At 46.0% G+C, this 12,206-nt stretch overlaps 1 protein-coding gene across 2 annotated transcripts in view; it reads right to left on the reverse strand.

Annotated features, from left to right (window-relative positions):
• Positions 1-12,206, reverse strand: part of PDE4B (phosphodiesterase 4B) — a 714,464-nt gene that overhangs the window by 50,170 nt on the left and 652,088 nt on the right. For both annotated transcript variants that reach the window (XM_078668953.1, XM_078668961.1), the window contains exon 6: positions 1,661-1,773. In XM_078668953.1, coding sequence (XP_078525079.1) covers positions 1,661-1,773 — 113 coding nt within the window. The remainder of the gene's footprint in view (positions 1-1,660; positions 1,774-12,206) is intronic.

Raw genomic sequence — 12,206 nt, forward strand, 5'->3', positions numbered from 1 at the left:
GTGTACTTGTTTAACATGTTTGTTGTAGGAATTTAATGCACATGGTGGCAGACCTGAAGCGGTGCTACCCACAATCGAAAAGGACGACTGAGTACCCAACTTTAGGGTTGAGTATACCAACCATGTATTACTATTTTTTTTATCATCTCACTGTAATTTTTAATTATCATGCCATGGTGGTTACAAATTTAATCGTTTTTTAGCTTGTAAATATGTTGACTACTTTTAACTTTATATTTATTAAATGTGTGATGATTTTACTGGCCGTAATACCATGATTTAAATATGATGATGTATACCGGGATGACCTGAACTGAACTGATAATGAAATGCAACTCTGTGTAGACACCCCATATCTCACCTGTGTCTCGATTACTATAAAATTGTATTTTAATGAATTTTAATTGTATATCTTTTATGATGCTATTGCAACGAAATAAAGATTATTGAATTGAATCGAAGATGAAGAGCGATCTTCAGCAGTAAACTGAGGGGGAGAAAAGTTTGAAAGTGCAAACACCTTAAAGTGGGCTTTCTTAGTGTAGGAGGCGTATTGTGAATTAGTACGGCAGCCATTTTCCAAGACGGGTATCTAACACGCGTGGTGCTGGGTTACAATGCATCCTCTTGCTGTTGTGGCTGGTACCAAATAATGTGTGTTTCTCAGTTTTCCATTTGAGTTAGTAGCTAAGATGGATAGAAGAATATGAATGGAACCACGCGAACCACTACATCTTTTAAGACATATATCACAACAACTGGCTTCACATGCACATTTAACTCGTGTGCTAACAAAGAAAGGCTGCAAACCAGGAACATAAGTCGAGCTGCTGGTGTTTCTGAAGGAGGAAGAAAGCAGGTACCAGCTAGGTGACAACATATAAACATTACATGAATCAGTGTTGCATCCACTATGTGCCTGTCTCTCCAAAAGCTCTTTTTGCACATAACAACTGCATAATGTGCCACAAAGGGCGGGCTGATCTACACGAAAATGGGGAGACTGTCTGATAATCCTCTATCTCTGAAGGGCTGGCAGTTAGGGGAAGAATCAGGCACATCTCAGGCACACCTAACTATTACTGTCTCTGCTCCACCCCTACCAGAGTTTGATAAGCTCCGGGCTGTCGCAGAATCCGCCAATTTCACACTAAGTCACGCCACATTTGCAAGTTAAAGTACATTTTATAACTGTAAAAGCATCATTCTTTTTTTGCTGGACGGCACAGGGGGCAAAATGATGTTGCTGTGATCTGCGCACCAAGCCACAAGTTGGAACCTCAACACACATGCATTAGCAGTAAATATACAAAACATTCAATTCAGTGTGCTGTAGCATCAGTGTGTGCTGGTCATAATACTGGTTTGCACAGTTCCAGCCTGGTTCTGTGATTTATGCATCTGATAAATCAGTGCGCGCGCGCGCCAGTGTGTGCTTTACAAGATATCTTTTTTAAGTACACTTCATAAAATGTGCACCAACTGGTGAGGATGCTGCTGGCGATCAGGTGCATGAATTACAGAAACACTTTTGCGCAGCAGCACGTGCGCAAAGGAAGGCGCGCAATCGAAACCCCTTTTTGCGCAGACACACACGCCATGGCTCCATGTCACTATTGCCCCCACAGATACCCGGCTGCCCCAATAAACAGCGCCTTACCTTGTTGGAGGCCATCTCGCTGACGGAGCGGTAGGTCTGGATGGTCTCCAGCTGGTCCAGACACCAGTCCAGTTCCTCCAGCGTCTCCATGGCGAGCTTTTGATAGGACTCCTCTGCAAAGAAACAGACAGACATGTAGTCAGGCTCGAGGGGCGGCAGGCTGTCCCGAGCGGGGTCGCCGCTGGAGGCAAAGCAGACAGGGCTGTACGTGGGGCAGTGCTCCTTCATCATGCGCCCCCTCTGCTATCCTACTCCGCCTTGAGACCGGGACACAGACAGTCACTTCCCCTCAAACACTGCTACTGACTCTACTGACTGCCTGCGCTGGAGCTGGGATGTCAGTTAATAGGGCCAGGAAACTTCCTCTGACAGAGGCGCGGGGCGGGGCGAGCCGTGTCCGTCTCCTCTGTATAAACCCCGCGCTGAGGGAAGTTCCTCGGCGGCAGCGGCTCCCTCACCTCAGCATGAGTCACGAGGGCGGCCGCGGCGCGAGCGCCGGGACCCGGAGTGACGCGGCGCGAGCGTGCGAGGCCTTCCTTTCCTTTCCTTCTTACTCGGAGCAGGGAAGAGGTTCAGACTTGCCAGGAACCAGACGCCTGCAGGCATGCGTTCGGTTTCGTGCATAGTGCCTGTTCAGATTTTTAATACCACAAATCTCCCCCTCCCAAGGTCAGGTTGGCGGCTCTGCGAAGTCAGGTGCCAAGGGAAGGCCCCACCGAGCACAGCACAATCCCAGCGAATCTGTGTTTACAGGTTTGCATGAGGACGGGCCAAATGGGGGTATCTACGTGAGTCCAAAGCGTTCTTTCTAGTACCTGCCAAGATCATACTATCTTTGTGGTGCACCCCCAAATCAATAGTGCGGCAGGAGCCCACTGCACCCCAGTTGCAGCTGTGTTTTTTGCTACCAAACCAATGTGTGGGGAGGCCCATTTTCCTTGCCTCATTGAATCCCATGGTGTCCCTGTTACGCTGCTGCACAAAATGATGGTACAAAGAACACCCTTCCACATTTTCTTTCTTTTGCAATTAATGATATATTTCTTGAGTATTATATTTACCACATGTCTTCAGTGTCAAATGACCACTGTGGTATGAATAGGGCACATTTTAGAGTTCTGGCTCTCCCTCTATCCAGTTGCCTGCTAGGACATGGACAGCTCAAACCTATGCTTATTATTACTATTAACCATTACATGTCCATATAATGTATTGGCGGCTACTCCGCTAAGGCGTAGGTGCATCGCCCCACTGCTTTTAGCAGTGCAAAGAAGGACAAATGAAATGATAATAACGATGTTATTTTCATTTTATTTGTTCCTGCTACTTGGCAGCATTGCTGAATTGTGGACGGACCAGGGATGCTTTCCTCTCAGAGCAGGGGGGAATTAGTGGTAGGCACTCAGTAAGGTGCGCAATGACTGTTTGAACGGCACTCACGGGCGGCCAAACAGTCATGCGCACGTTGCATGTTCTCCACCCAGGCTGCATTATAGTCCTTGACTGAGTGCCGAACCACGGCCCTCAGACCAATCACAACGCTGTAGTGCTGCATTGTTATTAGCTATAGGGATCTTGGGAGCCCGGTGCTTCCTGCTTGCGCAGAAGCCAGGAAGAAGATGGAGGAGAAGCAGCGGCCAGCTGGCTGGCAGGTAAGTAATTTCTTTTGTGTGTAAACCCCCATTCCCCATCTTCGCCCCTCCCCGCTCCACTTCTGCTTCCCTGGAGCAGCCACCTTTGATATACTTAGTTTACATACTGCTATTATGTCTTTATACCCTCCCTAATATGTAGCCCACATAATTGCTACTATTTATACTCTGTGAAGTACTCTGATGCCTTCGGGTCAAGTTTGCACTACATAAACCTCAACAAGTAAATGAAATTAAGACAATATGGGTTGGGTTGTAAAGGCCTCAATCAGCTTTCATTTTTTTTCTTTTTTTAATAAAAGATTACATTTTATTGAATGATATCAAAACAGCTCAGTTATATACAGGTGTTGCTACCTTATGACTGTGGCCGACTAACTACCATTCATGGATTATGAATGCACTGCAATTCGCACTCCAGAAGCATAAATGAATTTTTAACCTCAATGTTAATGCTAAAAAACACACAGTCGGACACACTACAGAGGTTGCTGGGTGTGCTGTCAGCCATCACTCCCACACCTTAACCTTCAGAGATTCTTCCATAGTCAAAGTTTATTATTCATGATTTAGTGAATTTAAACCGTTACATGATGTAAGAACTACTCAGCATTAACCAGTACACAATCAGTTAAAAGAACACGGGCATGATAAAACAGGAGGTCACTTCAGAATATGTCCTACTTAATTCAGGTAGACACAAGGGATAGTAGTAGGGCATATGCTCTTCTGTAATTGTCCTTAATGCTACCTAAAAAGCTAATGTGAAGCAAATAAAACTAAAGAAAGGGTCGGATTTTTCCAGAGTTAAACAATTAAAAAAGTGCAGTTGCATGCTAATCTCTAAAGTTCTAGAAAAACAACTATAGTATAAGGGTCAAGGGGATAATATTTACCGACCTCTCAAGTCCACACCCCCACCTGAAACAGTAATAACAACAGAGAAAAACTAGGAGGTCTATGAATGAAGAAGAAGTGACCACGAGAAACTAACTCACACCTCTATCACGACTGACGGTGAGGGTCCATCAATGATGAAAGAATCCTATCAGCCCACCCATTTGGCGGAACCTCGTCATCTAGGACCTTATCAGCAGGTGCTTATGTAGCCAAGCTCCAATGTATTAGCTTGGTGCCAACAGTTCCCATGCTGAAAGAAGATGAGTCCTCACTGCGAGTGGTACTGATAGGGTGCAGTGCTCAAGAAAAAGTATGTGATTAAAATGGCGGTCAAGGTAGAAAAAATGTGTTTATTAGTATCTCCCTGGACGTCAGATTAAAACAGATGTGGCAACAGTGTGACAATATCACTGTCAGGTAAGCATCTAGGAATTAGGCCAACATGTTTCTGCCTATGGTGTATAATTTACAGGCATTCGTCAGGGCCAAGCTGTGAAAACGGCTACTGCAACATCTATGAGTTCACTATATTAAGAAATTAGAGAAATCAAAAACAAACTTTATGGCACGGTTGTCAAGGTAAGTTGAAGTATGTGGCTAGATCGGCCACCCTACCGTATCTGGTGCAACAACCATGTAGAATTCAATCCTTTCCCAGCATTGTGTGGGAGTCAAGCCTCACCTCACCCGGCAACGGCTCGGATAGAGAGCCCCCGCTCTGTCCGTCGGTACTTCCAAGTGTGACCAAAACCGAAGGGGAGGCCTCCTCTTCTTTCAGCATGGGAACTGTTGGCACCAAGCTAATACATTGGAGCTTGGCTACATAAGCACCTGCTGATAAGGTCCTAGATGACGAGGTTCCGCCAAATGGGTGGGCTGATAGGATTCTTTCATCATTGATGGACCCTCACCGTCAGTCGTGATAGAGGTGTGAGTTAGTTTCTCGTGGTCACTTCTTCTTCATTCATAGACCTCCTAGTTTTTCTCTGTTGTTATTACAATCTCTAAAGTTCTCCTCATTAAGTCTCCTCAGTTGAGAAAGACGAACACATGGTAAAGTACTGGTGCATGGAAATTGTAGATGAAAAGGGGATAGCCTTTAGGACATATTTTCTCTATTTCATTGTGCAACCACTTTAAATTGTTGTTCCACAGTGGTAGTGAATTTTACCAGGCAAGCTATTACTCGGAGGCTCCGACCTTGCAAGCAGAACAGCAAGGCTTGGCGGCATATTCTTACTCGGCTAGCATTTAAGAGATTGCGTAAAAGCTTTTGGCGCGCCGGTTGCAAAATGGGGCATGTGCATGTGCAAGAAAGATTAGTCCGGTCCCTGACACAGCCTGCATGACGGTGAAATCAGTTCTGGGGCCCACGGTGGCATTGTAACCTTTGTTGATAACAGGCGGAGTCTTAACGCTAAAAATCTAGATTTATAAAAGCCTTTAATGGTTTCGAAGAGATAGCTCTGTGGTGTTGGCGATTTGTATGTATTGATGCATAACCACAAGTGTACATGTGTTTACACTTGTGGAGGCGCTCTTTATCTTGCACCCAGGATAATAGCTTTGTTTGTTTGTGCACTGCGATTTTAAAAGTGTGATGTGGTAAGTGTGTTTCCCACAGATGTTGCGAGGCCAGCCTTTCTAAGGCTAGGGGTGTAACACAGGCCCCCGCATCCCCTGCAGTGCGGGGGGGCCCAAGCTACAAGGGGCCCCCTCAGCACAGTACTTCGGATGGAGAGCCCCTGATTGAGCTCAGAGGGGACCCCTCTGTGTACCTTGCAGGGGAGTCTTCTCAAGTTTCGTTACGCCACTGTTAAGCCCCTTGGGCACAGCCGCGATTCTGCACCTGTGTGGCCGTTTCGAAGAGTGGGCGGGTTCATAATGGCCCCCAGCCGTCATCAGCACACGAGCACTGTGATGCATGACGGACGGGGGCCGTCATCAGCACGAAAGGGGTTAGGGCCTCACTTCTCGCCTTGGTCCAACAGTTCGTTTGACTGTTATCCTGAAACTATTTTCAGATTACTGCTTTTAAAGTTTTCGGAGGGCCCATTCTTAGGGGTGACAGGTACTTGAGGAGGGCACTTTGCTGTGCTAGATCTTGCTCATGGCGCCCAAATTCTAACCAGATTTGTGCAGGTGACGTGTCTTGTGTGAGATGGAATAGCAGATGGCAGACTTGACTCTGGCTGTTGTTCAGAAATAGACTTAAATTTCCTGGGAATGCAACTGATCCGTAAGACAGCATTGGAATCAGTGTTGCTTTAATTGCTGTCAGAGTTAGTTTCCAAATTGGCGTAGGAAATCTGCTGTGTAGTTTTTGAACAGCGACAAAAAGTGAAGCAAGGGGAGTCTTTAGTGAGTTTAGATAAAGCCTAGGAGAGTGACACTCATGTAGCCAAACCCGAAGGTATATATAGCTGGCACTTCTTTCTACTGTGCAGCTTCCCAGGTAGCATTTGCCCTTCTTTTGCGGCTGTTCCCGAAGATGACTATTTTAGTTTTGTGTAAGTTAAGTCTGATCTGGTTTGTTGCACTGTAAAGAGCCAGATAGTTAAGCAAGTTTTGCAGGCCAAAGGAAGTTAAATTCATGAGAACTATATTGTCTGCATATTGAAGTGACGTCAACAAATTTTGTCCCAGTTTTGGGGGTGTGAGTGAGCCTCATCCAAAGCTATGCTCAGACCTGAGGTGAACAGATTGAACAGTGTTGGATCAAATACACAGCCTTGTTTTAGTCCTCGTCTTGTTGGAATTGTTGTAGTTAGGCCCTTATTTGTGCCCAGGCTAATTTTTGCCCAAGTTTCAGTCTTCCACATGAGGGTGATGCTGGTGAATGATGATCTTACAAATATCAGTTAGTGCCAGACTGGCATTGCTAGATCTCGCTGCAAGAAATTAAATGTATAGCTTTGCGCTCTTGAAAAGTGAGAAGTGGGGGTTGTCACACGTTTGTGCCGTATGGGAAGGCCAAGGAAGAGGCATAACTAAGACATGATATATGAAGTAATTGACACCCAAACATCAGTGCTTTACGTTGGAGCACTGACACCTTGGTCACTAAGTTGAGGTAGGCTGCTTGGCAGAAATGGACTGCTCAATTGCTGCTTTATGCCCCCCCCCCCTCCGCCCACCCCCGTAATCACTTCCACATAGACTGCAGGTTGTGTCCAGTGGAATTTACGTTGGTTGTGCCCAATCTAATAGACTTTAACATGAAAACATATTAGGAGTGCTTAATATGTGCAGGTGGTTGCAAGTGTTTGGGATGGACATTCATTCTTGAGGACCAGGATTAATTTTATTTCATAACATGTAACCAAGAGCAATAGATTGGAAGGGAGCAAGAAGATGGAAGATACATATGGGAAATTATGACATAGCTATACATCAAAGCTGAACAAGCAATGGAAATGTCAACAGGTCTCAGCTGTAACAGGCCGAGCTATTGGCCATGCTTGTTTTTGCATTGGCGTAAGCTAATGCCAAAATGTCTGCCAATGCGTCACGGCATATGCTTGGAGATGGGTGGACATCTTGGAATAGGGTTTCTAATAAAGAAAAGCCATTCCAAAATGATTGTTCAGTATACACAGAAAGCCATTCCAAGATGACTGTCCAGCATGCACATAAGCAAGCAAATGTATGCTTGCATTGTGGCACACACATGTGCATGTGTCGTGATTTACCAATGATCATTTTCACATTTGTGACTTATCATTCCAAAACGCTACAATGATGAATAAAGAATTAAGTGTGTCTGGGCACGAAAATTCTAGTGAGTGACCCATAAGCACTTTGCAACCCCTTTGCTGTCTTAAAAGAAAGTACAAACTTCAGAATGGAGTGCCGCACAAAGAGTGGGACCAGGGAGCGACAGATGCATGGAAGAGAAGGAAAATACAAAAAGGGACAGGGGTAGGCGGAAAGCAAAGAAGGGAGTAGGGTTCAAATCAGCCAGCAGGCTTGGGGTTGATGGCAAGAGAATTTGGGAGCAACAGGGGGTTTGGAGGGAGAAAGCAGTAACAGAAAGTGGCAGAGTGAGGATGTACGAGGGATCAAGAAAAAACATACAATATAAAAGAGTCATGAAAAGAAAAGAGTCCCCTAAAGTCAGCAATAGAAGGCCGCAAACCATCCAGTCAGAACACTGAGATCAAAATTATCCTGCGAGAGACAAACAAAAGAATGGGGGGAGCAAAGCCATCAAATCAAGAGAAGAGACTTTCTATAAATGACAAAGCTATAAAATGATGAGCAACAGGCTGACCCAAAACCACTCAAAGTGGACGTAACGTGTTGGAAACATTAAATCTGAAACAGATAACTGAAGCTTACAAAGAACCAGAAGAGTTAGATAAAGAGACCGGAAGTGCAAGGCGGTGAAAGAAGAAGGAATGAGTTGGAATCAAGACTAGGCTGCCTTGGTATATGACAACCCTTGTATTCAGTAGGTCTGATGGCAGAATCCCATGAGCAACTTTTTTTTTTTTGGGAGTTTTATATAGCGCGAACTAGAACCGAACCGAATCAGTTATCAGAGCGCTTTACATAGAACCAGTTACACTTTCATTATTTTTTTTTTTTTAGGCACGGGGAGATTAAGTGATTTGCCCAGAATCACAGGGGTTATTGGCGTCGTTACCGAGACTCGAACCCAGTTCCCCAGGTCCGAGGTCGAGCGCCTTAGATTCCCCCCCCCAAAACACTGCATATTAATTTCATTACCTGTTCAACAGGACTTATAAGCAGCATATGCACATTGTTAGTCACCCACATAATTAGAACTGCCTTGAGTTTCTGCATCTTATAAGCACTTATTTTGTAGATCAGAAGACTGTTGTGGTAGCCTTAGCGAATATGGATTGTGAGTTAGAACATACATGCATTTCAAAACTGGATTGTTGCCCTGAGCAATACAGGAGCTATATCTCTGTGCTTCATGAAAGCCATAGCTATACAACAACCATATGAACCTTATCAAAGTTTCACTCAGACATGTACTGCACGCAGCAAGGTTGCTGGTGACCTGAATGGGATTTGCAGTGTGTAATTTGATAGTTGTCTTCAATGTCAGTAAAATGTGCACCTCGTCAGCTTTCTCTCTATCCTTTCTGGGGTGAGGGATTTCATACTAACAAAGGGATTCCGCCACAAGCACCACAAGACAATCTTTAGTGTCTCTTTCTTCTTTAGTTTGGTATTCTAGACCCGAGGATTGTTTGGGTTTGCTATTAACTGTTTGGGGACGTAATCCTTGCCGGCCCTAAAACATCCCTTGGACCCCCCTTCCTCTTCTGTGTAAATGGAAACATCCTCTCCATGGTAATGGACATGAATGAAATGAAATGAAATGAAATTAGATTTATAAAGCGCGTGGTTGCCCTTGAGCGTCCCAGCGCTACCTTAACAGAAAAAACAGAAAAGGACCTGAGAGCAAAAAGAAGGGAAACAAGGATTATTCAGTTTTAGGGAAGAGAAAAGTTTTAAGCGATTTTCTGAACTTCAAATAGGAGACTTCCATCCGGATTTCCCTAGGGAGGGCGTTCCAGTGTTTTGCTGCATTCAGGGAAAACCGGCGTCCTCCAGTCCGGGCTTTTCTCACTCTAGGAACGGAGACCAGGTTCTCTCCGTCAGAGCGGAGGGTCCTTGGGGATTTATAAGGACAAATCAGTTTTCTTAAGGCGGGAGGACCTTTGCCTTGAAGTATCCTGTGAGCAATACACAAAGTTTTGAATGCGATTCGTTCCTGGATGGGGAGCCAATGCAGGGATCTGAGTAGTGGTTTGGCCGAGGCCCTTCTGGGAGCCCCCATGAGCATTCTGGCTGCCGCATTCTGTACCCGCTGCAAGGTGTTAATTGTTCCTTTCGGTGCAGCTAGAAAGAGAGCATTACCATAATCAAGTCTTGATAGTATTAGACCTTGGATTAGGAGCTTCTTGGATTGGAAGGGCAGGAGAGGGAGCACTTTCCGCACTGAACGCAACAGACCGAAGCAGCTGCCTGCGACTTTCTGAGCATGGGTCCTGAATGTTAATTGGGGTTCGAACCAGACCCCAAGGCTTTTGATATTCTCCTTTGCTGGGGGTAAATCCCCCATACAGGGGGGCCAGAGCTCGGAGGGCAGAGATGTGAGGTGATGACCTAGGAGCATTATCTCTGTTTTAGCTCCGTTAAGTTTCAGCTTGGAGTCTGTCATCCAGGAGAAGATTGCCGAAAGGCAGCTCGAGAGGTTGTGAGGGCATCCCCCTTGTTGAGACAGAGAGACGACGAGTTGTGTGTCGTCAGCATAGCTAATAGATTTAATCCCAAAGGGGGCTACTACATCTTCCAGCGGAGCCATATAGACATTGAACAATGTGGGGCTCAGGGAAGATCCCTGAGGAACCCCACATTGAAGAGGGGTGGATTTTGACATGGTGCCATTCTCCCATATCCTAAAGGACCGATTGTCGAGAAATGATTTCAGCCACTTAAGTGCGGACCCTACGATACCCAGTTTAGAGAGACGGTGTATCAGGGTAGTGTGGTCTACGGTGTCGAATGCAGCGCTCAGATCCAGGAGGATCAGAGCTGCTGATCCCCCTGAATCTAAGATGCACCTAGCCTCTTCTGCCACCACTATGAGGGCAGTGTCTGTGCCCTGCCTGGGACGAAATCCCGTTTGGGAGTGGCCCAGCAGGTCATTGCTCTCGAGAAATCCAGAGAGCTGCCGATTCACTAACTTTTCGGCGATTTTTCCTAGTCCAGGCAGCAATGAAATAGGGCGGAAATTCGCCAAGTCAGCAGGATCTAGTCCTGGTTTTTTTAGGAGGGCTTTGATTTTTGCCTGTTTCCAGCTCGGGGGGACGATGCCAGTAGTGAGTGAGGCATTCAATAGATGCATCCCTGCCCTGAATTTCCTAACTGTACTGATGTCTGGATCCCTAATGCTGATGTTGTTTTCATAGGCAAACCCGTATGAGGCATGTGTGCAATAACACAGGCCTCTCAATCAATCAATCAATCACAGCATTTATATAGCGCACTACTCACCCAAAGGGTCTCAAGGCGCTAGGGAGGGGGGGTCCGCTACTGCTCGAACAGCCAGGTCTTGAGTTACTTCCTGAAGGCGAGGTGGTCCTGGGTCAGGTCCTGGGTCACAGATTGCATCCTGTTGGACCAGGAGGGGTGCCTAAAGCGCTACCCTCATAGTGGTGAATAGCTACTGCCTTCACCAGGAGTTAAACAGCACAAGCACAGTTGTGACAGCATACTTTGTAGAAATCAGCAGGAGTGAGCAGGTCCTTTTTAACCTGAGTCACTGGAGTGACATCTACATCCTCACCCAGTTAAAGTTCTACTGCTTTGTGCTTAACTCACCATTGGCCTACATTGGTTTAGTGCTTAGTGCACACGACTCGTCAATCTGCGCTGGGTGTATGTGTGCCAGGGAAGGGTACAATACAGGGATAATGTAGTACTGTGCAGTATTTGCATGCTGCATGCATGTAAAGGATGTACATGTGCCTACATGAAGGATGTAGTGCAGTGTAGTGTGTGTAAATTAAATGTATGTGCTGGGTGTATGTGTGCCTATGAGTGGTACAATACATGAAGGATACAGTGCTGTGCAGTGTGTGTATTCTATCTACAAGCACTGGATGCTTGTCTGCCTGTGCATGGCACAGTACATAGATGACCCTAGGTTCCATTTTATGAGACCCGGCCTGCATGATGAAACATGAAGAGAGCCGGTAGAGGAATCCACCCAGACAGATTTGTGTATTGCTACATTCCTTAAAGACTGGTGGGACACACAGTGGAGAGAGGAGAGCCAGGTTCCACCCCCATACACTTTAAAGGGTGCCCTTTGATTCAGTGAGAGGTCACAAGGGAGGGGCCTGGGCTCATCCCAGGATGGTGATGGGGCTGATAAACGAATCATAAAGAGAAGGGCTGGAGCCAGGCAGGCAACTAGAGCCAAATTTCGGGGGGGGGGGGCTGAAAAA

This window comes from Lissotriton helveticus, chromosome 1_2, assembly GCF_964261635.1.
Source record: "Lissotriton helveticus chromosome 1_2, aLisHel1.1, whole genome shotgun sequence".
Classification (NCBI taxonomy): Eukaryota; Metazoa; Chordata; class Amphibia; order Caudata; family Salamandridae; genus Lissotriton; species Lissotriton helveticus.